At 38.2% G+C, this 27,034-nt stretch overlaps 1 protein-coding gene across 2 annotated transcripts in view; it reads right to left on the bottom strand.

The window, feature by feature from the left end:
- cacna1g (calcium channel, voltage-dependent, T type, alpha 1G subunit) overlaps positions 1–27,034 on the bottom strand; it is a 360,201-nt gene that overhangs the window by 57,746 nt on the left and 275,421 nt on the right. For both annotated transcript variants that reach the window (XM_072242528.1, XM_072242529.1), the window contains 6 exons: positions 14,340–14,449; positions 13,164–13,297; positions 11,715–11,785; positions 5,025–5,103; positions 2,646–2,767; positions 1,197–1,538 (listed from right to left, as the gene is read on the bottom strand). In XM_072242528.1, coding sequence (XP_072098629.1) covers positions 1,197–1,538; positions 2,646–2,767; positions 5,025–5,103; positions 11,715–11,785; positions 13,164–13,297; positions 14,340–14,449 — 858 coding nt within the window. The remainder of the gene's footprint in view (positions 1–1,196; positions 1,539–2,645; positions 2,768–5,024; positions 5,104–11,714; positions 11,786–13,163; positions 13,298–14,339; positions 14,450–27,034) is intronic.

Genomic DNA, 27,034 nt, shown 5'->3' with positions numbered 1-27,034 from the left:
CACAGATGCTGCCCAGCCTGCTGAGTTCCTCACAATAAGTATGGCCAACCATAAGCACTGGGACAGCAATATTGGGTTGCTGGAACCATCATTAACTATAAGAGTTTTAGTGTTGCTCCATATTCCAGCATCTGCAGTCTCTTCCCTCTCTTCCTTTCTCTCTCTCTCTGTAACTTGACTTCTGTTCATATGAACTATGTTTCTTAAATGTAGCTCCACTGAAGTCAATGAAGCCGAATTTCAGAAGCAAGTTCATGCACATACATTATTACATTGTTACAGCATTCAAGAGGTATAAGTTGCGACTCAAAGACTTCAGAAGGATTTAGAGGTTTCAGAGAATGATCAGAGAGTAGTGATGTGGGAGGGCACACAGAAGGTGCTGGCTTTTTAGTAAAATCTTAAACTAAAGCCACATCTATTCTCTTAGGTAGATGTGGGTTTTATGGCACCATTGAAGAACATCACAGGAATTCTTTAGGAATTCTTTTATTCTTAAATTATTACCTAAAACAGTTGTCATTTATGGTAACTGGCTATGTCGAAAGAAACAATGATTGCTTTTCACAAACTCTTCAATGCTTTTAAAGCTCTTTCCAAGAAAGCCGTGCAGACATAAAAATATTTAAGTCTTCCTGTTTCCTCCTGCTTAAAATAGAACATTCTTAGAATATCAGTAATAGGAACCAATCCTCTGGAAATAATATAGAGCACAATGACAGAGACTATGGAGAGAACTGACTCACTATAAAAAACCCAGTGGATTGAGTTCTATCTAATATAATATAAAGGCACCTTGAGATATTGGCTACAACTACACCATTCCTCATGTAAAGAGCTCCAACAGCATATGGAGTAAATTAAAAGCAGTCTTCTATTGATCAAGTGTTTTTCTATGCTTGGTACCCATTTCATTTCTTGCATTAGGCTATAATATGTGCGGTTGATATTTATCAACATCAAAGAAAATGAAAATCTACTCATTACATTGCTAATTATGGGAGGTTGCTATGGTCTGCTACACAACAGTGGTTATGTAACAAAATTAGTTTGCTAGTTGTGACGCATTCTGAGATCACTTGAGACCACAAAAGACACTTTAGAAATGCAAGGTCTACCTTTCTGTTTAGAAATAAAATATGGTGTGACGTATTTTCAGTTTGAAATCTATAGATGATCGGTAGTTTTGTTCTTACCAGTGGTGGTTCTAAAGAAAATGGTGAATCCATCTTGATTTGGAGAGACTCAGATGGGCTTCCTGGGCTGTCACCAGCATCTCTGCCTTCACTGCCTCCCCAAGTCATAATGTCCATATTCCCTTGATTGGTATTTAACATTTTTAATTCCAGTTCCAGCTCTGCCTCAAGTTCTGCTTCCTCCTTCGCCTCTTTATTGCTCTCCTCCAAGTGTTTCATCAGTACTGCGATGACCACGTTCACCAGTACAAATTGAGCTGTCAGTACGAACGACACAAAGTAGATTGGGGATACCACTGTGTTGTAACATGTGCCTTCTTGGTTACAGTCTCGTAAAGTATCCTGCCAGTGGGGTAAAAGAAATAGTTGTAAAAGAAGTAAGCCAATTCCAGAATGAATCAAGGCATGACTACAGAATCACAAGGACAAACTAATAAATGCTCCAAGCTTAGATTAATTTTAATGCAATTCTTGTCCTCCCGACAACTGTACCCTACTGTAACAATACATGTTGCTCAATTAAAACATCTACTTCCAGCTTAATATTGAATTTTAAAAATCTTGAAAACTAAAAGTTATTTAGTGCTCCAGTTTAAAATGAATGCACTGGGAACACAGAGCAAGAATTCCACCAAAATAATATTTATAACAATATATTGGCATTATTTCCAGAGGAGAAGATACAGTTTGAGAGATTAATGAAGGATGTTGAAATTATGAAAAGATTTGATTGATTGGATATTGGTACAAAGACTACTAATGGTGAAATGAATTTCTTCCCTTTGTTAATAGTTTTATGCAAATTCTAAATTTAATGAGAGAAGGTTGGTTGGTAATATTACCTAAAATAGTGTTTCAATTTTGGCAAATTAAGAGACTTAAAAGAGAGCACAGGTTACATAGACCTTAGAAAGTATGTTGCAGTGCCCAGTGTCAGAACAATCAGATATTATCAAATGTTAAGGCAGGTGCTTGACAAATAACTGCTAAGTAATTAAGAAATGAACACCAATTAAATAGATAGGAAGGACTTAACAATTGTTCTTCTATGATACAATGACAATGACATGAAATGTTAACTTTGTTTCCCTTTGTAGATTCTGCCTAATCTGAGTGACCCCAACATATTCAAAATAGATGATGTGGATGTCTGTCCCAGCAAGCATTTTTGAGACCGTGATATATACAAACCATTTGCTAGCTTTGCTTAAAATATAACCGTGACTCCACTTGAGCAGCAGTTCATTACTAATAGTTCGGATCCTGGTGACTTTGAAAGTGTCAGATAATTATTATTTTTCTTTTCTTGGTAGATCTTCTAAATAAGAAATCAGCTGCTTATTTGAAGCTTCAATAGTTGAGTTGGACTCTTAAAGTTTCGTTTGGAAACATGTTGGATGACCATTTCCAATGGCAACCGGAATGTTACTAAAAGAGGAAAAACCTTACCTTCATTATTCCATTCCAGTTGTCTCCAGTTGATACACGGAACAAGGTGAGGAAAGCCATCCCAAAGTTTCTGAAAGTGGCATGCCGTCCCAAGCCCTCACAGGGATGATAGACATCACATTCTAAAATTAGGACATCAATAATTATCAATACATTTATATGAAAAACGTTTCTGAGAGAATAGAGGAATTTCTGGATTTTCTGATAGAACTTTTACATATATACTGTGTAGAAGTTCAGGACTCCCTCTTTATTTATTTAGAGATGCAGCGTGGAACAGGCCCTTCTGCCCAATGAGCTACACTGCCCAGCAACCCTAGTCTAATCACAGTGACCAATGAGCCTACTAACTGGTAAATCTTTGCACTGTGGGAGGAAATCCATGCCCTCATGGGAAGGATGTGAAAATTTTCTTTTAGAGAACTCTGGAATTGAACTCTGTACCCAACGCCCCGAGCTGCAATAGCTTCCTGCTAACCACTGTGTTACTGCAGCACTCTCATGTAGCACCAAAGTAGGTCCTTTGGTCCACCAAACCCATAGCAACCATTAAACATCCATTTTTATAGTAATCTTACTCTAACCCATTATAAACGTAAGAAAGTCTGCAGATGCTGGAAATCCAAAGCAACATACACATAATGCTGGAGGAACTCAGCAGGCCAGGCAGCATCTAAGGAAAAGAGAAAACCCTTGACAATTCGGGCCAAAACCTGATTGAATGTTTTGGCCTGAAACCTCGACTGTTTACTCTTTTCTGTAGATGCTGCCTGGCCAGCTGAGTTCCTCTAACCCATTATATCTCCCTCACATTCCCATCAACCCTCCTCAACCTGGATCTTTATGGGACGTGGGAGCAAACTGGAATATCTGGAGAAAACCTGCACAGTTTCAGGGAGAACGGGTGAACTCCACACAGACAGTATCCGAAGTAAGATCAAAGGCATCAGCTCTAATAGGGTACTCTCCTTTAATCACCTTCAGCTTTCAGTTAGTTAACCCTTAAACTATGCTTTAATAAATATACTTAATATTGTATAAATCCAAGGAAAAATGTTTGATTTTGGGCCAGGTTAGGACATTGTAAATGTACTTGAATCCATTTTGATGAGATCATTAAGTCTAGAAGTGTGGATAACAAATATTCTTTGTTAAGAAAGCTTTTACTACCATGTTATTCAAAAATGAAATATGTCACAGTAAATACATATTAATATCATCAAACTTTATATGTATCCTCATGAGCAATTCATCCAAGTGCTGTCTGTTATTGCATCCATATTGCAACTAAGGGGAGGAGGATCACCGGAGTTAGCAACACACCCATAAAATGCTGGAGGAACTTAGCAGGTCAGGCAGCATATATGGAATAAACAGTCAACATTTTGGGCTGAGATCCTTCTTCAGGACTGAGAAGGGGAAAGACGCCAGGATAAAAGGTGGGAGTAGGGGAAGGAGGCTAGCTGGAAGGCGGTAGGTGGGTGGGAAAGGTCAAGGGCTGGAGAAGGAATCTGATAGGAGAGGAGAGTGGACCATAGGATAAAGGGAAGGAGAAGGGAACTCAGAGGGAAGTAATAGGCAGGTAAGAAGAGGTAAAAGGTCAGAGTGGGAAATAAGGAAGGAGAGGTGGGAGGGAGGGAAATTTGTTTACCAGAAGGAGAAATCGATTTTCATGTCATCAGGTTGGAGGGTATCCAGACAGAATATAAGATGTTGCTCCTCCACCTTCTCTTGGCACAAGAGAAGGCTATGACTGACATGCCAGAATGGGAATGGGAATTAAAATGTTTGGCCATCAGGAAGTCCCGCTTGTGGTGAATGGTGCAAAGGTGCTCGAAGAAGCACTGAAGTAAGTGTAAAATTAGTATATGTCTAAGAAATGGCTTATCTTGTTTCATCGCTATACATTTGACAATTGGAGACCTGCTACAAAATGGGCCTACATATAATTAGCTACACACGAAGGCTAATGGGCGTTAGAGACTTCTGTTGTTTGCAGCTATTGGAAACCTTACCTGTTCAAAGAACAACAAAAATTAATATTTTACAGAGTTTGTGATGACTAATCTCCGTCCATGTTATGCATTAGAAGAATAACAGATTGAGATACAGGGTGTGAGTAATTTGAAGCTTTTTACGGCGAATGGTAACATGCAGGGGAGGAATATTCCAAACATCACCACCACTGGGGAATTGCTGTGTTATCTGTTGCTGGCTAACTGATAAAAATGAACTGTCATATTTGGGCAACCATCCATTCTTATGACGTCACATTGCCAAAGGGCAATTAAAATGAAAACAATTGTAGGAACTAGGGATGGCTATCAAACAATGAAACACTTGCTCAAGATAAATATATTTCAGTATGCATTATCTCACCTAGGTCCCCAAAAAGTTCAACTCCAAGAGCTGCAAATATGAAAAACAGCAGCATGAACAAGAGACCAAGATTTCCAACCTGTAAGAAAAGAGAAAGATCATGAAGTATTTCTCCATGGCTGAATGTTTAAGACTTGCACAAAAGATGCCTTAAATAGTTTAACGTCTTTTGTCTAATGAATACTAATCTTGAACCATTCTAAAACTATTCTTTGATTAAATGATACTGGAATATTTTCTGGAAGTTTCTAACCCTTTACCATCCAAATTAATTAATTATAATGGGGATACATGCTGAATATGGTGGATTCAAGGTGAGATAGTGGAATAGAAATTATTGATTGGAATATCAACATACAAATGTTTAAAATGTTAATTTCACATGCACCTTACTTTTAAAGGAGACATTAATAAACTAAGAGTATCCTGTTGATAGTTAATTATTCATAGGCTAATATCCCAATTGCTAACTTCTTGGCTTATACTCATTACAGGATGAAATGTTTTTAACTAAGTGACAAGTAAATGAAAGTGTTAAAAAGCAGATAGCAAACATTAGAACATCACAGAAATAGAAATCACTTGGACCAGAGACAGAAAGATGAACAAAGTTTAGAGATTCCTAGCTCTACTTTCTGGTGGATTTAAAATACCACAAAGCATTATTCAAAGAAGAGCAGGGAAGTTTTCCCCTGTTGATCTGGTCAATATTCATCCATTGATCATTATCATTCAAATAGATTACTTGGTCACCATCTATTGTCATTTTGGAAGCTTGCTGTGCTCTGTTCCCTTCATTAGAGAAGTGTTGATAATACCAATGTACTACAGGGACTGTAAAGTACCTTGGAAAGTCCTAGTGATGAGAGATATTATATCAATACATGATTTTTTTCCATTCTTTCTTAAACACAATACAGAGAACGGACAAAGCCTTTGATCAGAACATTGGAGAAGTAAAGAAATATAGAAGCTGACATAAATCAAAAACTATTACTTAGATTTCAAAAGTCTAATCCTAGAAATTCAATTAAACATTGCAGACTTCTCCAAATTTTCAGACTGGAAGGAAATCATAGCCATTTCTGGGTTATGTTGTGTCACTGTGGAAATTTGAGCATGATCCACCTTGTAATCTTATGGAAATTTCCATGCCAGGGGATCACAGGGAAAAGACATCTCACATCCAAGATGTGCTGCTGGTTCCAATCCTAAATACAGTTCCTACTAATGTCAATTCTCCCCTGATCCCATCCTAGGACACAGCACAAATTCAGTTGAGACAGTGGTCACCAACCTCTTACATATAGGTCTTCCAAAATAATAACACTGAGGAATTTAAAGTTGCTGATGCTCTCCACTTCTGATCCTCTGATGAGATTGGCTCATGGACCTCTGGTTTCCTTCTCCTGAAATCTATAATCAACTCCTTGGTCTTGCTGACATTGAGTAAGAGGTTGTTGTTATGGCACCACTCAGCCAGATTTTCAATCTCCCTCCTACATGCTGATTCATCACCACTTACGATTCAGCCTATGACAGTGGTGTTATCAGCAAACCTGAATATGGCATTAGAGCTGAACAGTCATAAGTATAACCTAAAAGCAGATTTTTGAGTGTTGCACATCTAGAAAGCCAATGACTAAAACCATGGTGGGCGCCTCGCTTAGGATCCCAGAATTCATAGGCTTGTACATTGCAGTCCTGAAGAATCATGAGACAGTGTTTCTGAATGGGAATGGTGCATGAACACTACAAGCAGTTTTGAGGCTGAGGGCAGGGATGACTGGGAGGGCTAGTGATTGGAAGAAAGGCTGAGGCAAAGGAGCAGATGGCTGCAATCACTAATCGAAGGATAAAGTCTGGCTCCATTATCAGTAAGTCAGGGGCATTGATGAATTACCCTGCTACCAAGTAATGAGGAGGGGTTGTGAGTTCGGGACATTGGTGATTTTGAGGAAGAGATTTGATTTAGGCAGTAATCCATGAAGCAGTTGTGAGGAGATAATTAAAGAAGATCCCATGAACCTACCCAACAGGTTTCACATTTTTTGGAAAGGGTTTACTACTCAGAGAGTAGAGCTTTTAAAACTCGGTGAGAGTTGGAGTGACAGGAGTGAATAATTTCTGAAGATATATTGCACAAGGAGTAACAGCACTGTGTGTATGCCTGTGGTGGAAAATACACCCTCCACACAAAAATGATTGCAATTGCAACTGACAAGTCAGATTTTATGTATAGGAAACCCTTTTAGGGGTGGGCCATGTCCATTTTCAGTCACAGTATCGGATAAACACTGTACGGCTGAATTTCTCTCCAGCTAGCAATTCAACTCTGGCAATGAGATTCAGGAGTGAATAAAAAGTACTTCTTTTATAAAGTTCCAGGTTTCACTGTCAGGGCATGAGCTTTGACCCAAGCTCAGACTGAATTAAAGATTTATCGTTCCTTTGACTTTTAAGGGCTTTCAGTAAAATCATGTCAGATCTCAAGCTATCATTCGGTGTACTTGTCATCTGTATGGACATAACAATTTCATGCTCACTAACACTTAAGATGGCTGATTGAGCAATGGCACCATAAAAATTCTCTTCTGAGACAAGAGGATTAAGAATCCAGACAGATTTAGAACGTCTTTACAAGCCAATGACAAGTCTCCTAGGAGTAACTGGCATACATCAGAGAATGGTTTGAAATGTTTCTGTCTTTCAAGGGAAGAGAGATGAAATTTTTCATTGAACCTGAAGCACACATTCTTGTACAGTGGCAAAGGAGCAGATTTTCGTGGGGACAAGAAATATGCAATTGGAAGCAAAAACCTATCTTTTTTCAACTATCACCAATGATTTAAAAATTGCTGATTAGGTCTTGCAAAGATTTTGTTTGCCCAACTCAGTACTTCACATACTACTGGAGGTCCTCTAACTTGCATTGGGCATCAGTTTGTGAATAGAAATGCATTGTAAGGAGTGGAAAGTACTCAATTAATGGCACCCTGCACTCTGAACACAAGTTCTGGTTTGATTGATTTGCTGATCAGCCACTAGTTTCCAATTTCTAAAGTTGTATTTTTCACCTTTAGATACTCTCAGTTGCATCATGTCCTGAGGACACTTAAGCCCTGCATGATGAATTCCCAACCCTTCTCCTTGTCAGTGTGGCAAAGGCTCACCGTGCCTTGATCTTCTGTTGATGGGATCACTCTCTTGCTGGTTTTCTCACCTAGAATGGCTGGTCAACCAATATAATCTAGAAGTAAGCAGGACTTTCATGATCTTGGCATTTTCCAGGATCACCAGCCATCAATAGTCGCCCACTCAACCTCAAATGCAGTCAGCACTCTCCTACATTAAGGGTTCTTATTACTGGACCCTCCTACATTATTGTCAATATCAGTCCACTCGATCTGGAGGTGACAATGACAATGAGTTTTATCATCCAAGAAGCTAAGGTGGGATTGGAGACAGTCACTGCTGTAGCACTGGAAAATAACAGTATGTGTGATGGGGGTTGAAAGGACAAATGTATTTGCAAAAGGATGATGATGAGGTGGGTTCAGCATTTTGCAGATTGAGAACACTGCAGGTTAACACATCATGTTTCCATTGAAGGCTCTCTATTCTCCATCTCCTTTGCAACTGAAACAACTCAAATCATGGACGAAGCAAAGCATGGATCGAGGCAATGTCCCTCTCTGATCTGGTGAACATTAGTGGTGACTTTGGAGTGCCCACTTTGAAGGTTACAGCTTTAACTTGCTTGGTGTTAAACATTAATGGTGGCGCAGAGTGCCGAGGTGATGTATCAGCCTAGAACATCTAAAATGCACACTCGCATTAGGTGTTTGCACTGAAAAAAAATCACTTCAGAAACAGAAACAGGTTTAATATCACTGGCATACGTTATGAAATTTGTTGTGCAGCAACAGTACATTGCAATACATAATAATAAGAACTATAAATTACAATAGGAATTTTATATATAAAGAAAATTAAACTAAATAAGTAGTGCAAAAAGAGATGGAAAAAATAGAGTTCTTGGTTTCACCATCCATTCGGAAATCTGATAGCAGAGGGGAAGAATCTGCTCCTGAAATGTTGAGTGTGTGTCTTCAGACTCCTGTACCTCCTGTTTGACGGTAGCAATGAGAAGAGGACACGTCCTGGCAATAGGGGGGTCCTTAATGATGGATGCTGCCTTTTTGAGACATCGCCTTTTGAAGGTGTCCTGGATGCTGGGAAGGCTATTGCCTATGATGCAAGTAGCTCAGCTTACAACTTTCTGCATCTTTCTCTAATCTAAAACTGGCCCATCCATACCAGACGGTGATGAAACCAGTTAGAATGCTCTTCATTTGTGAGTATCTTTGGTGATATACCAAGTCTCCTTAAACTCACAATGAAATTTAGACAGTATTGTACCTTCTTTGTAATTGTAGCAATATGTTGGGCCCAGGAAATATCCTCAGGGATGTTGATACCCAGGAACTTGAAACTGCTCTCACTGCTGATCGCTCAATGGAGATTGGTGTGTGTTCCCTCACCTTCCCCTTCCTGAAGTCCAATCAATTCCTTGGTCTTACTGACATAGAGTACAAGATTGTTGTTGCAACGCCACTCAACCAGCTGATCTATCTCACTCCAGTACACCTCCTCATCACCATCTGAAATACTGCCAATAATAGTTGTGTCATTGGCAAACTTATAGATGCTGTTTGAGCTGTGCCTACCCACACAACTGTGCGTATAGAGAGAATACATCAGTGGGCTAAGCATACGTCCCTGAGGTGTGCCAGTGTTGATTGTCAGCGAGGAGGAGATGTTATTTCCAATCTGCACAGACTATGATCTGTTGGTGAGAACATCAAGGATCAGCTGCAGGGGGAGGTACAGAGGCCCTAGTTTTGGAGCTTGTTAATTAGAACTGAGGGTATAATTGTGTTGAATGCTGAGCTGTAATCAATAAACAGCAACCTGACATGGATATTACTATTGTCCAGGTCAAGGTTGCTAATGCCCAGTGGAGAGCCAGTGAGATTGCATATGCTGGAGACCCAATGTGGTGGCAGGCAATCTGCAGTGAGTCCAGGTCCTTGCTTAAGTAGGAGTTGATTCTGGTCATGACCAACCTCTCAAAGCACTTCATCACAGTAGATCTGAGTGTCACTGGGTAATAGTCATTGAGGAAGCTCACCCTGCTCTTCTTGACCACTAGCAATACTGTCACCCTTTTGAAGCAGGTAGGAACCTCCAAATGCAGCAGAGAGAGATTTAAGATTTAAGATGTCCTTGAATACTCTTGCCAATTAGCTGGCATAGGTTTTCTGAGCTCTACCACACACACCAATGGGGCCTGGTGCCTTGTGAGGCTTCACCCTCATGAAAGTCAATCTCAGGTTGGGCTCTGAGACAAATCACAGCAGTGACGGACGATGCAGGGATTCATACAGCTATACTTTTATTCTTCTTTTCTAAGCGCGCATAAAAGACGATGATGCTCATCTGGGAGTGAAGCAACACAACTATTCATGGTGTTAGGTTTCACTTTGTAGGAAGTAATAGCCTGTATCCGATTCCGTCTCTACTTCAAACGGAATAGATTTTTTCACTCTTAATGTGCCTTCTGTAGGTTGTACCTGGATTTCTTGAATAGTTTTGGATCACAGCTCTTTAATGCCACAGATCTAGCCCTTGGCAGACTACGAACCTCCTGATTCATCGACGGCTTTTGGTTTGAGTATGTCTGTTACGTTCGTGAAGGCACACACTCACCCACACAGTTCTTGATGAAGTCAGTGAAATATGTGCCGTATTCATTCAGACCCGAAGATGAATCCCTGAACATTCTCTAGTCCACCAACTCAAAACAGTCCTGGAAGTGTTCACCCTCCGCCCTTGACCATATCTTCTTGGTCCTCATCAATGGTGCTGTGGTCTTTAATCTCTGCCAATATGCTGCAAGTAGAAGTACAGCCAGGTGATTAGACTTTCCAAGGTGTGGTCATGAGATAACACGGTAAGTGTTCTTGATGGTGGTATAACTGTTGTCAAGTGTATTGGGTCCTCTGGTTCCACTGGTGATATGTTGGTGGTATTTGTTCAGAGACTTCTTCAAGGTGGTTTGGTTGAAATCTCCTGCAATGATAGCTTTCAAGTTCCAATCTAATTTTCCAAGTTGACATTCATTGTTGATGACCATAGTGCTGAAGTGAGATTTTTTTGTGTCCTTGTTTGTGATCCAACTGACTTAGCAGAACAGGCAAAACATTATTTAAAATCTTTTAGATTTTTACTGCTGACATTGAAGCACTTTGGAAGTATTTATCTAAAGGTCTGACTTCAGCATGTTCCAGATTGCAGTGTGGTGACAGGGAGGCATGGAATTGGAATTGGAATGGATTTATTATTGTCACATGTGCTGAGGTGCAGTGAAAAGCTTGTCTTACATACCTTTCATACAGATCAATCTGGTGCAGCCAAATGTAATGATGGGGTAGGCAGGGATGTTAGATAGCATTGTAAACTACTGTGGAACTGTCTATTTCTTGTGGCAAGAAGACCACAAAACAGAACAGTATCTCCTGATGTAAACATATCGGATTTCAAGACTATAAATAGTTCCAACTTAACATGTCAGGTTCCCTAAGAAGTTCCCTGCTATTTGCAAAAAATTTCAGCAAAGGTGCTCACCTGTGGTAGAGCCTGGATTACTGTGTTTAGCAAGGCTCGCATTCCCACTGCCATCTTCAGGAGCTTGAGGACTTTTTGAGGACATAAGCAAAGATTGTAAATGCCAGTAAAGCCAACACATTTCAGATGTTTTCTGACCACTTGACTTTAGAATGTCTAAGGATGTTCTGTTTTAATAAGTTGATTAATAAGTTTTGTTTGAAAGTGTCAATTTCACTTTTTAAGGTTAATGACATCCTTCTACCTTTTGGTACTTCAAGACTGAATAGTTGCTATTCAGTTCCACTGGAAGTTGGCCTTATAAAGAGAACAAACATCATCTGATCTTTGCTGGGTGTTCATGCAGCTCAGAATTATAAACAGGCGTGTTAAGCCTATAGCTGCACTTTAGAATAGCCATTGAGATTATATGCCATTTTACAAAATGCCATATGGTATTTTGGGACTAAACTGCTCATCAATTAGATCTAAGTTGATCTTTAACTTAATTTCATTTACACAAATCCTTAGCAGCATTACTCAGCAAAAAATATTCCATTTCAGTCTTAAAATCTCCTTTAATTTCTATCTATCTGTGGCCTTTGGGAAAGAGTTCCAGAGCTCTAGGCGAAGACATGCTGCTGAATTTACTCCTCATCCACTCACCTGCCAAGATTAATTTACTCTTTAGGGGAGAAAGCTCAAATTCTAGACAATGTCTCAAAAATCAGCGTAAGTGATTGGCGAGAGATGGGGCTAAGGCATGGGAGGAGAAAGGAGAGGTTTATATTTGGTCTAAATGATCTGGCAGGTTTCTGTTCCTTTTGCTGTCACCAGGAAATTCAAACCCTGGAATTAAGTACTACAAAGGCAACAATTGGTCACTGTGTCAGACTTGCCTCTTTGAGATTCTCCTTGCCCTTTTCTCTGTAGTTCTACTAAATTTATTTATTTATTTATTGAGATAGAGCACAGAATAGGCCCTCCTGCTGCCCAGCAATCCCCTGATTTAATCCTAGCCTAATCACAGAACAATTTACAATGCCCAATTAACCGATCAACCGGTATATCTTTGGACTGTGGGAGGAAACCGGAGCGCCTGAAGGAAACCCACGCAGTCACAGGGAAAATATACAAACGGTGGGAATTGAACTTGTAAAGGGTACTGTAAAGTGTTGTGCTAACCACTATGCTACTGTGCCACCCTTTTCATTCAAAAAATAAATCTAATTCTCTTACAGAAGGTATTATTGAATCCAATTCAATCAAACTTACAGGCATTGCATTCCTGATTGCAACTCACTGTTAAGAAAAACATTCCCCATTTCCCCCTCTGGCTCTCATCTCACCCAATATTAAAAACACATAATTAATTTTAAGGAGCTACTTGAGAGTAACTCTACAAAGGGACATGAATCCACTCTTCAACAGGAATTTTAAAAACACCTTAATGAATAATGTTTTACTGACCTCTAGCAATCCGGAGGACTCTCATGATTCTAATAATAGTGGGATTTATTGGCAAGGAGGCATTCACCTCAATCTCTTCGAGGGTGATTCCCATAATAGATAACAATACAATAGCTAAGTCCAGCTGGTTCCATCTGGAGTTAAATCACAAAAGGGGAATTAAATGCAAAACACAGTAGCAGAGACAAAGTTACATACTGCATGCTCTAAATGCAGAGAAATACACTTAAATAAATGATCACATTGACATACTGCCTTCATTCAACCTTTTTAAATCAGTGAGTCCATACGTTACAGCTCTTTGCTTTTATTTCCGAGTTTGTTGATGCATTATGGTTTTGCATGCCTAGCGATTTAAAAAAATCTTTTTTTACAGGATGCAGATGTCACTGGCAAAGCCAGTACTTTTTGCAAGTAAGAGTCATGGAATTATAGATTTATAAGGCACAGAAACAAGCACTTTATCCTTAAATGTTCATGGTAAATATCAAGATACTTACCCATATTAACCTCATTTAACAAAAGGTGCATAGATTATTAACCATACAACAGTCTTTACATTTTCTTGTACACTGGTACAGAGTATTTGCTTCAATGTATATATTATGACATTTGCTATTCCATATGTTTTGTATGACTTTCATGATTCTAATTTTTCAAGGTGCTGAATAATGACTGGGACTAAGTAAACATAAACAACAATTAATGAGGGAAAGTAGCTGAATTAAGGAGAATAAAATAAGTAAAGTTGACACTAAATGGTGGTTAAAACCAACACCTTTCCATTAGATTCTAGACTTAGTCTGTGCTTTAAATCTTTCTGCATCATGTGCTACATCTAGTATATTAAAGCAGAAATTATTCCTCATAGGAATAATTCCTTGTTTGCCAAATAGGAACATCTGTTTTTGCTAGAAACTCCATGTTTTTCTTGTGAATGCTGCTTTTATGATGCTCTGTACTTGTGATGTAGCTGCAAAATAGTTTCTCATTGCACCTGTGCATGTGTGTACTTGTGCTTATGAGAATAAACGTGAATTTGACGTTGATTTTTGACTTTAAACAAGGCAGGGTAAAGATAAGAAGGACTACCAGCAGAACTTGCGTCTTCTCCATGCTAATAAAGCCAAACAAAATCATGGATGCAATATCATTACTCAGTATCGCAGTGTTTACCTATCCTTGAAGAACCGGCGGAAACCGAAGGCCACTAGTTTGAATACAGATTCCAGGACAAAGATAATCGTGAAAATGTAGTTACAGATCTTAAGCGCCTCGTCAAGGATCTAAGAAATTGCAAACAAAGATTAAAAGAAAGATATTATATCAGAACAATTACAGATTTGTCATTGGGAATATATATATGATACAAAATTATAGCATCATACAGTACAAGAACAATCTTGTGCTAACCTGACTCTGAGAGGGAGATGCATTAGTCTACATCCCTGCTCTTTGTAAATACAAACGTTTGTATTTGAAGGAAAGATATTTATCTTTTTCTCTTCTGAAAATTATTACTGAATCTGTTTCCAACATCCTTTCAAAACTCACTCTGACCAAAAAATAAATTCCTCCAGATGGCTTTAGCTTGTTTCCAAGCACCTTATGTTCATGGATTCTGGCTATTGACCTACTTCCTCCTCCAGCTCCAAAATTATGGATAACCTGCGGACTCCTTGCTCTCAGTCATTGCTCCTCCCCAATTTACAAGGGATGATTGATAACTTTGTGGCCTAAAGTAGAAGGAGTCAATTTTAGAAAACCTAGCACATTTTTTTCAACATAGTCCCCTCCTACATGTACACACTTAGTCCAGCGGTCATGGAGCATACGGATCCCTTCTTTGTAGAAGTGGTCCACAGCTGGGGTGATTGATAAGTTAGTGGCCTATGGTAGAAGGAGATGAGTTATTAACTTCAAACTTTCTGTATTTTCACTCAAGAGTTGCACTGCACGTGCATGTAACGAGAGCGTCTTGGACCTCCAGGTGGTCCACAGCAGGGGTGATTGATAAGTTCGTGGCCTAAGGTAGAAGGAGATGAGTTATACAGCTCTCGTTACATGCACATGCAGTTCAACTTTTTGAGTGAAAATGCAGAAAGCTTGAAGTTAATAACTCATCTCCTTCTACCTTAGGCCACAAACTTATCAATCACTCCTGCTGTGGACACCGACTTCTACAAAGAAGGGATCCGTATGTTCCACGTCGCTGGACTAAGTGTATAAATGTAGGAAAAATAAATGTGCTAGGTTTTCTTTTCTTTATCAATATTTTTGATTTCTTACATAAAGGAATACAGAGTACAGGAGGATATATATTATATACCTCACACTTACAGTCTCATTACCCCATGTGGCCAAGTGGTTAAGGCATTGGACTAGCTACCTGAAGGTCGTGAGTTCGAGCACCAGCCGGGGGAACATGTTGTGTCCTTGAGCGAGGCACTTAATCACACATTGCTCTGCGACGACACTGATGCCAAGCTGTATGGGTCCTAATGCCCTTCCCTTGGACAATATTGGTGTCGTGGAGAGGGGAGACTTGCAGCATGGGCAACTGCTGGTCTTCCATACAACCTTGCTCAGGCCTGCGCCCTGGAGAGTGAAGACTTTCCAGGCGCAGATCCATGGTCTCGCAAGACTAATGGATGCCTTAAAAGTCTCATTACCCCATATTCATGTAAATTAAATTGAATTGTAATATTGAAAAGTACTAATTTTATTATACAAAAAAAATCTGAACCCACTACCAAGAAAAGCTGTTTGGTAAAGAAAGAAAAAAGGAAAAAATCCTTATCATATATAAAACATACTATTAGCCAACATCTGTACATAATAACAAAATAAAAATTTTGAAAATAGTTCATAAATGGTCCCCACAACGTTCGAAAGTCTTGTCTTGATTCAGAAATTGAACAACGAATCTTCTCTAAATTTAAGCATGACATAGCATCGCTTAACCAATGAGCATGAGTAGGCAGAGCAACATCCTTCCACTTAAGCAACAATGCCCTCCTAGCTATAAGAGAAATAAAAGCCAAAATGTGCAAATCAGGTGTCTCCAAGATAATATCTTTTCCTCCAATAATACCGAATAAGGCAGTCAAAGGGTTAGGTTTAAAATTTACTTTGAAAAGTACAGACAGTGTTTGGAATACTTCCTTCCAATATTTTTCAAGACTTGGGCATGACCAGAACATATGAATTAATGAAGCTTCTCCATTGTTACATCTGTCACACTAGGGAGATATATCTGAATAAAAACGAGACAGGTTATCTTTAGTCATGTGGGCACTATGGACCACTTTAAATTGTAGGAGAGAATGATGGGCACATAACGATAAAGTATTAACGAATTTAAAAATTTCATTCCAAGTTTCCTCAGAAACTGAAGTCTGTAAGTCTTGTTCCCAGAGATTTTTAATTTTGTCTAAAGGAGTGTTTCTCATTCCCAACAACGTACCATAAATATCAGATATTGATCCATTATGAAAAGGTTTCAAATTAAAAATTACATCTGATAAACTCTTATTGAGACTTTTAGGAAACGTATGTAATTGAGTCGCAGAAAGTCTCTAATTTGTAAATATCGAAAAAAGTGGGTTTTTAGTAAGCTATATTTAGCTAAAAACTGCTCAAACGTAAAGAGACTTCCTCCAACAAACAAACAAATCCTGGAAGCATTTAATACCGAGTCTATCCCAATCTTTGAAAACTCATAGAAGGTTTAAAAAAAAGTTAGAAAAAATGGGACTTGAAAGAGAAAATCTCAATAAACCAAAATATTTTCTAAATTGTACCCAAATCCTCAAAGTATGTTTAACTATAAAACTATCAATTAGTTTACTTAAAAATAAAGGAATTGAGGATCCGAGAAGAGAGATGATAGAAAATTTATTAATAGAGCTAGCTTCTAAAGAAACCCAAAATGGACAGTCCTCTTGGTTAATGTCAATGGTTGATGTCAATAAAATTGAAAGAGTACAGAGCAGGTTTACCAAAATGTTGCCTGGGTTTCATCTCCTAAGTTACAGAGAAAGGTTGAACAAGTTAGGTCTTTATTCTTTGGAGCGTAGAAGGTTGAGGGGGGACTTGATGGAGGTATTTAAAATTATGAGAAGGATTGATAGAGTTGACACGGATAGGCTTTTTCCATTGAGAATGGGGGAGATTCAAACAAGAGGACATGAGTTGAGAGTTAAAGGGCAAAAGTTTCGGGATAACATAAGGGGGAACTTCTTTACTCAGAGAGTGGTAGCTGTGTGGAATGAGCTTCCAGCGGAAGTGGTTGAGGCAGGTTTGATGTTGTCGTTTAATGTTAAATTGGATAGATATATGGACAGGAAAGGAATGGAGGGTTATGGGCTGAGTGCTGGTCGGTGGGACTAGGTGAGAGTAAGAGTTCGGCACAGACTAGAAGGGCCGAGATGGCCTGTTTCCGTGCTGTAATTGTTATATGGTTAATATGACCAAAACTTGAGGTTCCGTATATTGACTGCCCAATAATGAAACCTAAAATTTGGTAAAGCTAAACCTCCATTCTTTTTAGCTTTTTGAAGATGAACTTTATTTAGTTGAGAAAGTTTATTTTTCCATACATATGAAGATATGATAGAATCAAGAGAATCAAAAAAAGATTTAGGAATAAAAACGGGTAAGGCCTGAAAAAGGTATAAAAATTTAGGCAAGATATTCATTTTAATAGAATTAATTCGGCCAATCAATGATAATGAAAGGGGCGACCATTTTGATAGTGCCCTTTTTACATAATTTAGTAGGGTAAAAAATTTGCTTTAAATAGATATTTATAATTCTTAGTAAATGTTACACCTAAATAAGTAAATTGATTTCTTACAATTTTAAAAGGAAGGTTAGTATTAATTGATACCAAGTTATTCAAAGGAAAAGGTTCACTCTTATGAAAATTTAGTTTATATCCTTAAAACTGACCAAAACAGGAGAGTAAGGAAAGTACACAAGGTAATGAAGTCTCAACATTAGGAAAATAAAGCAATAGGCAATCAGCATAAAGTGACACTTTGTACCTCACCTTAAAATACCAGTGATATCATTAGATTCTTGAAATGCAATAGCCTAGGGTCTAAGGCCAGATCAAAAAGCAAAGCGCTCAAAGAACAACCTTGCCTAGTTCCACGTTGAAGTTTAAATGGTTTGGAATTCTGAGAGTTAGTAAGACCCAGAGCAGAGGGAGATAAATAAAGTAATTTAATCCATTGAATCAAATCGGGCCCAAAATTAAATTTTTCTAAGGTTTTAAATAAATAATTCCATTCAACCTGATCAAAAGCTTTCTCATCATCTAAGGATATCACACATTCCGATATCTCTTTAGAAGGAGAATAAATAACATTTAATAAATGATAAATATTAAAGTGGGAATATCGATTTTTAATAAATCCAGTCTGATCATCAGAAATGATAGATGGTAAAGTATTTTCAATCCTACAAGCCATAACTCTGGATAGGATTTTAGTGTCAACATTAAGTAAGGAGATTGGTCTATATGAAGAGCATCTAGTTGGGTTCTTACTCTTTTTAAGAATAAGTGAAATAGAAGCTTTGTAAAAGATTGTGGCAACCTACCCAACATAAAGGAGTCCAAGAGGACTGAATATAAGTGAGGTATAAGTAATGAGGACAAAGCCTTATAAAATTCTCCAGAAAATCCATCAGGACCCGGAGCCTTCTCCAAGCGCAATGAACATACAGCCTTGGCAATTTCCTCATAAGAAATAGGTTGATCCAACTGTTTTTAGTTATCATCAGAAAGTGTAGGGATATTTAATTGGTCTAAGAAATTATTCATTACAGTATTACCTTTAGGAGTATCAGAACTATAAAGTTTAGAATAAAATTCTCTGAAGGTATCTCTTATTTCTAAATTATCAGTTGTCCTATTGGGAGGGAGGAGAAAATGGCAGCGTGCGCGGCCACTTTGGTGCTGATGTCTGTTATCTGTCAAGTAGGGGACCGTGCACAATTCTGATTTGATGGAGACAGACGTGACAGCACGGAGGAACATCTGGAAAACTTCTGAAATGCCCGCTTCGCTGCCACTGCTACTGTATGGAGCAGAAGGCCCTGAAATCCTCGGCTTCGCGTGTTTCAGCAGCCGGGGCGAGGTCGAAGGCGCTCGGGAGGCTGTATCGGAGAGGCTGGTTGGAAGCTCAAAGGTTTTGGACGGATGGACTCAGTGTCGGCTGTGGTCGGCTACTTCCAAGGCATCGGAAAGTTGATGGTGCCTGGTGGTTTATGGCAGGGAGTTTCTCCCTCTTGCCGCCTGCTATCAGGGACTCGGGAGTTGATCAACTTGGGGACTTTTGTGACTTTAATTACCATGCCCATGGTTTGTTCTTCATCAAGTTATGGTATTGCTTTGGACTGCTGTAACTATATGTTATAATTATGTGGTTCTATCAGTGTTAGTCTTTGGTTTGTCCTGTTTTCTGTGATATCACTCCGGAGAAACATTGTATCATTTCTTAATGCATGTATGCATTTCTAAATGACAATAAAAAGAGGACTGAGTGTTCTCATAATCTAATCTAATCTAATCACCATTAGCTTTACAAATTTCTTTAATTTGCTGTTTAGCTATAAAGATTTTTAATTGGTTAGCCAATAATTTACCTGTTTTGTCTCCACGAATATAAAATTGACTATTATCTTTTAGGAGTTGAGTTTCAATTGGATATGTTAAAAGATCATATTTAGTTTTACTTTCAACATGCCTTTTATATTAAAGCAGATTCTAGAGCCAAGGCATAATTTTGATCTAATTGTTTCAACTGATTAGCTAATTCAATTCTCTCTTTATTAGCATTTTTCTTAACATTTGCAGTATAAGAAATAATTTGTCCTCTAATATAAGCTGAAAAGGCATCCCATATAATAAAATTAGAAATCTCTTCCCGTGTATTCTCTTCAAAAAAAAAGAGTAATTTGTCTCTCCAAAAATTTTTTAAAATCCTCATCTGATAGCAAATATAGATTAAGACACCAAAATCTGTTTATTTGAGGGAGACCAGGGAGATTTAAAGATAAAAACACAGGAGCATGATCTGAGACAGCAAACTCTTTATATTCACAGGATTGAACTAACGGAATCATTTGGCCATCAATAAAAAAAAATCATTCCTGGAATACGTATGATGGACGTGGGGAAAAAACGAGTACTCATTATCTATTGGATGTAAGAAACACCAGACATCAATAATATCACATTTCATTAGAAAGGATTGAATAAACAAGGCTGATTTACTAAGTGTCGCTGGTTTAGAAGATGATCAATCTAAAACTGGGTCTAACCAGCAGTTAAAATCTCCACCCAAGACCAGTGAGTAAAGACTTAAATCTGGCAAAAGTGGGAAAAATAAACACTAAAAAAACCCTGGATCATCTATATTTAGGGCATACGAATGAGCAAATACCATTAATTTATTATCTAATTTTCCCAAAACGCCCGTTGGTATCAGACACTACTTTATGTTGAACAAAAGAAACTGTATTATCTATAAAAATCAAAACTCCCCTGGATTCATACTGAAAAAAGGAATGAAATTGTCGTCCATTCCAATGATTAAAGAGGCGTAAATTGTCACATTTACGAATGTGAGTTTCTTGTTAAAAAAAAATTGGGACCTTAAATTTTTTAATGTAGGTAAATATCTTATTCCGTTTCACGGGGTAGTTTAATCCTTTCATGCTAAAACTAAGTAAATTAATAGTATGATCCATTCTTAATACTACTTAAAAGAAAGGTTAGAATAGTAACCACTGGAATGTATATTAAATCCAAACAGTGAACTTTGAGATAGGTTAACCAGGCGACAAGTGTGGCTAAGAGATCAAAACAGCTTACAAAAAAAGAAAACATCCAATCACCCACCCCCACCCAAAGTCAAAAAGCCGACCAATAGACAGTCGATAGTTAAACCTAATGACATTGCCCTCCGAAAAAGACCTACTGGCCTATCTTCGAATAAATTTCCAAGGTGAACTGCATTCCAACCTAGACAAAACATGAGACCAAGCAAACTAAACCTTATTGAAAGAAAAAAACCTCAAAAAAAATTAAAACATATAACATTAAGAATAACCTATCAAAGTTCAAAACATATTAACATGCAAGGTATTATCTCATTAAAATTTTATTTTCTAAGTAAAGCATTATATTTTTTTAAGTAAAGCATTAAAGAGTTCAAAAAGAGAGTTAGCTGCAAAGGTATACCAAAAGTAAAAGAAGCAATTATTCATGTAGGAAGATATTAAACAGCCAGTCTCCTGATTCTAAAAATTCTTGAGCTTCTTGTGTTGAACGGAGCCATTTCTGAGAACCATTCCTCAAAATAATTCTGAGCCGAGCAGAATAACGGAGAGACAGCTTGAAACCTTTGTTATTCAGTTCCGACATAACCTTTTTAAAACTTGAAGCGCTCATGTATCACCTCAGGTGAAAAATCCACAACAATTCAGATCTTCTGACCGTTGTAATCAATCATACCTCTTCGACGGGATTCACGAGTTAAAAGTTCTTCTGTTCGAAAATCATGTAAACAGGTTATCGGGGTCTCTCTCCCACGGCAGGTTTGGGCACAGGCAATCTATGGGCTTGATCAATCTTAGGCGGAGATTTTAAAATTTTAGGAAATAATTTTGCCAAAAGTTTGCAAAGAATTCCGTAGGGTGATTACCTTCCATTAACTCTTCAAGACCCAGAATTCGTAGATTATTTCTTCTACTTCTGTTTCCTAAGTCGATAATCTTCTATCTTAATTTTTCATTAAACTTTGACTGTTTTTCACAAAGCCGTTGCAGGTCTTCAATTTTTGCATCTAAAATCGCCAGAGTATCTTCATTCTCTTGTAATCATTTATCATGTTCAATTAAGGCTTTTTGAATAGAGATCAATTTTACATCAATTTGTTTAATTTCAGCGCTGAGTTGCTGGAACTTCTGCTGGAACTGCTCAGGAAATTCTTTTTTATGTTTTCGAAGCATCTCCATAATAGATTCCAAAGTTGTAAGAGGGGCCTCTTCTTTTTTACCTTTGGCACCCCTCATAATAAAACAATGTTACGTTTAAAAGTAAAATTTCAAAACAGGTTAGAAACTGCAAAGTAAGTATTATAGGAGCAGCTACAAAAAGCTGTTAGTCCATCAACAACCAGTAGACTTTTAAAGGTTTTCTAAAATTGACTCCTTCTACCTTAGGCCACGATCTTACCAATCACCCCTCGTACAAGTACCCAACTTATGTCCATACGAACAAACATTTGGGAAACCAGTGGAGTGGATTTGCGGCTCCTGTGGAATCACAGACATTTTCTGTCATGTGGGAAATTTGTTCACAGCCATTTCTGCCTTGTGAACTGTTTAGATGAAGACTGCTCTTAGGAACAAAATCCTGCTATAATCTGAGGCGTACTTGTATTTCCTTTTGAAATCTGTTTTTTTTAATAAATTTGTTTGATCATAGAAACATAGAAACATAGAAACGTAGAAAATAGGTGCAGGAGTAGGCCATTCGGCCCTTCGAGCCTGCACTGCCATTTATTATGATCCTTTTTCTCAACTCCCTCTCTAGCTCCCTTTATTCTCCTTTCAGGACCTCTTCCCTTTTCCTACCTATGTCATTGGTACCTATATGTACCACGACCTCTGGCTCCTCACCCTCCCACTTCAGGATACCTTGAACACGATCATAAATATCCTGGACCCTGGCACCAGGGAGGTAAACTACCATCTGGGTCTCTGGACTGCGTCCACAAAATCGCCTATCTGACCCCCTTACTATCGAGTCCCCTATTACAACTGCCCTCCTCTTCCTTTCCCTACCCTTCTGAGCTACAGGGCCGGACTCTGTGCCGGAGGCACGGCCACTGTCACTTCCCGCGGGTAAGCTGTCCCCCCCAACAGTACTCAAACAGGAGTACCTATTGTCAAGGAGCACAGCGACCGGGGTACTCTCTATTACCTGACTCTTCCCCTTCCCCCTCCTAACCGTGACCCACTTGTCTGCCTCCTGTGGCCCTGGTGTGACCACTTGCCTGTAACTCCTCTCTATCAACTCCTCACTCTCCCTGACCAGACGAAGGTCATCGAGCTGCAGCTCCAGTTCCGTAACGTGGTCCCTTAGGAGCTGCATCTCGATGCACTTGGCGCGGATGGAGATGTAGATCATGAAATTTCCTGTTCAGGAATGCACAAATTAAGTAATGTAATCAATATATTAGTGTTAATAATAATATATATTAGTGTTGGTGCGTGGCCAAGTGGTTAAGGCATTCGTCTAGTGATTTGAAGGTCGCTAGTTCGATCCTTGGCTGAGGCAGCATGTGAGTCCTTGAGCAAGGGACTTAACCACACATTGCTCTGCGACAACACCGGTGCCAAGCTGCATGGGTCCTAATGCCCTTCCCTTGGACAACGTCGGTGGCGTGGAGAGGGGAGACTTGCAGCATGGGCAACTGCTAGTCTTCCATACAACCTTGCCCAGGCCTGCGCCCTGGAAACCTTCCAAGGTGCAAATCCATGGTCTCATGAGACTAATGGATGTCCATTAATCAATATATTATAATCATTAATGAGATATATATTAATAATCATGATGTTCCATAGTGCTACGTGTTAAACTGAATGGACTAAAACCGGGAAAATCACCTGGACTTGTTATCCTGAGTCTTAGTAAAACAAAGGCTACAGGGGCAGTGGATAAATTAGTTGTAGACTTCCAAAATATGTTAAATCCTGGAAAGACCACAGCAGATTGGAAAACCCTAAATCTAGATTGCAATTTGAGAAAGAAGGTGAGAAAGAGCAATTAGTTTAACATCAAGAAAATGTTGAGGGCCCTGCTGGCAGCCGATGGAGTAACATCTTTTCTGAACTTGCTCCTATCTTATCTATCTTCTTGTTTCCTACCAGTTTTTTGAAACCTTACTATAAATCTCAAGGTTGCTCTGTTATGTCTATGAAAAAGACTAAAGCCTCTGCAAAAGAAAAAGAAGATTTCTCCAACCACTTTGGAATCAATTGGAGATTTCCTTAAAAAGCGAAGAACAGAACTCTCTGAGGAATTTCAACATCTTAATGTCAAGTTGGACACTATTCAACAAACTCTAATCCAACATGAAAAGTGAATTAAGGAGAATAAAGAAACTTTGTCGATACTGGAAGTGGACTTAGAAGACATGAGTAATCTCTGCAAAAAATTATCATTATCTAATGAAAAATTAACAAAGAAGATTGCCAACCTGGAAAGCAGAAGCAGAAGGAACAATCTATGTATTCTGGGTCTTGAAGAATCAGTTGAAGATGCCCACCCCATGGAGTTCTTTGCAAGCTTTCTGAAGCAGCTATTCCCTGATTTATTGCCATCTGTGCCTAAGTTGGACCGCGCTCACCAGTCGCTGTCCCACAAACCAAAGTCGGGAGAGCGACCTAGGTCGGTTATTTTATGTTTTCATGAATTTCATACTAAGGAGCTTTTAATCCATCATACCCGTCGAGTAGGAATGATCGATTACAATGGGAAGATGATCTGATTCATGGAAGATTATACATCGGAGGTTATGGCTGAACGTGCTAAGTATAAAGGGGTCATGTTGCTGCTTTATAACAAAGGGTTTAAGCCCTCCCTTCGCTCCCCCACACGTTTTAGAGTCGTTCTGAAAAATGGTGTGCAGAAATGGCTAGGATCGGTTGAACATACACAGAAGTTTTTGAAAGCAGAAGATTAATTACATTATATCTCTAACAAGAGCAATTATCTTTTTAACGTTGGAAAGAATAAGGTTTTAATAAACTTACATTTTGACCATTTATATATCTTATTTTTTGATATTTTCTTTGATACTTTTACTACTTTATTTTTTTTGAGGTTTTTCTATATATATGTTTTTTGAAATTGTTAAAATGGATCCTCTTATATTTTGGATTTCTGATCTAAGTTTTTTTTGTCTTTTTGTCTTGGTAGGAACATAATAACCTTGAATGATTGGAGTTTTGCCAGCAGGATTTCTTTGGGAGGGTTGCCTTTGGGGGTTTAGCATGCCGACTGTCCTTTGGCCGGCTTTTTGGCTTTGAGATGGGGAGGGGGTAGGGTCTCTTTTTTCTTTTTTCTCTGGAAACTGGGTTGGGCTGCCATCCAAATTTTCTGTTTGAGTACCTTATTTTATGGTTCGTTCTCTGGTTCTAATATTTTATGGTCAGATCTTTTAACTCTTCTGTTAATTAGTATTTAAAATGGATCAAAATATTAATTTACTTAGTTTTAATGTGAAAGGGTTAAATCATCCTGTGAAATGGAATAAGACTTCTGCTTATATTAAAAAGTTAAAGGCCCCCATTATTTTTCTACAAGAAATGCATGTATATAGATGTGACAACGCACGCCTTTTTAATTGGTGGAGGAGTCTACAATTTCATTCTTCATTCAGAGAAAAATCTCGAGGGGTCACGATTTTTATAGACAATACAATTTATTTTGTTCAACATAAAGTTGTCTCTGACCCTAATGGGTGATTTGTCATAGTGTCAGGGAAACTAGATAATAAATTAATTGTATTTGCTAATGTGGTTGACCCAGGATTTTTTGAGTGTTTCTTTTTATTCCTGCTAGATTTGAGTCTTTACTCTTTGGTGATGGAAGGGGATTTTAATTGTTGTCTAGACCCAGTATTAGATCATTCTTCTCTTAAATCAGCCACACCCAATAAATCAGCTTTATTTATTCAATCCTTTCTAATGAAATGTGATATTGTTGATGTCTGGCGTTTTTTTCACCCAGCAAAAAGGGAATATTCATCCTTCTCTCATGTCCATCATTCCTATACCAGGATTGATTATTTTTTTATTGATAGTCAAATGATTCCATTAGTTCGATCCATTGACTATAAAGAAATAACTGTATCTGACCATTCTTCTGTATTTCTATCTTTAAGTCTTCCTGGTTTCACTCATATGAACAGATCCTGGCATTTTAATTTAACTTTGTTATCTGATAAGGACTTTCTAAAATTTCTGGAGAATCAAATTACTCATTTTTTTTGAAGAAAATGCATTGGAAGAGACTTCTAGTCTTATCATTTGGGACACTTTTAAGGCATATATTAGAGGACAAATTATCTCCTATACTGCATATATTAAGAAAAAGGCAAATAAAGAGAGAACTGATTTAGTTAATCAATTAAAACAATTAGACCAGAAATACGCTTTGGCACCAGACCCTGAACTATACAAAAGATGTATTGAAATTAAAACTAAGTATGATCTTCTTATAACGTATCCAATTGAAAGCCAATTTTTAAAAGATAGAAGCCAATTCTATATACATAGAGAAAAAACTGGTAAACTATTAGCTAATCAATTGAAGACCTTTATAGCTAAACGGCAAATTAAAGAAATTCGCAAAACCAATGGTGATATGACAACTGACCATTTTGAAATAAATAACACTTTTAGATGATTTTATTCTAAACTGTATAGTTCTGATTTTGTTAAAGATAATACTGCAATGAACAATTTTTTAGACCAATTAAACATTCCTGTACTTTCGGTTGATAGGGTAGTTAAGAAAGCTTATGGGGTGTTAGCTTTCATAAGTCGAGAGATAGAGTTTAAGAGTCGTGAGGTAATGATGCAGCTCTATAAAACTCTGGCTAGGCTACACTTGGAGTACTGTGTCCAGTTCTGGTCACCTCACTATAGGAAGGATGTGGAAGCATTGGAAAAGGTGCGGAGGAGATTTACCAGGATGCTGCCTGGTTTAGAGAGTATGCATTATGATCAGAGATTAAGGGAGCTAGGGATTTACTCTTTGGAGAGAAGGAGGATGAGAGAATACA

The sequence above is a fragment of the Mobula birostris genome, chromosome 24 (assembly GCF_030028105.1).
Source record: "Mobula birostris isolate sMobBir1 chromosome 24, sMobBir1.hap1, whole genome shotgun sequence".
NCBI lineage: Eukaryota > Metazoa > Chordata > Chondrichthyes > Myliobatiformes > Myliobatidae > Mobula > Mobula birostris.
The sequence above is the reverse complement of the archived record's forward strand: the minus strand, read 5'-3'. Positions and strand labels throughout refer to the sequence as shown.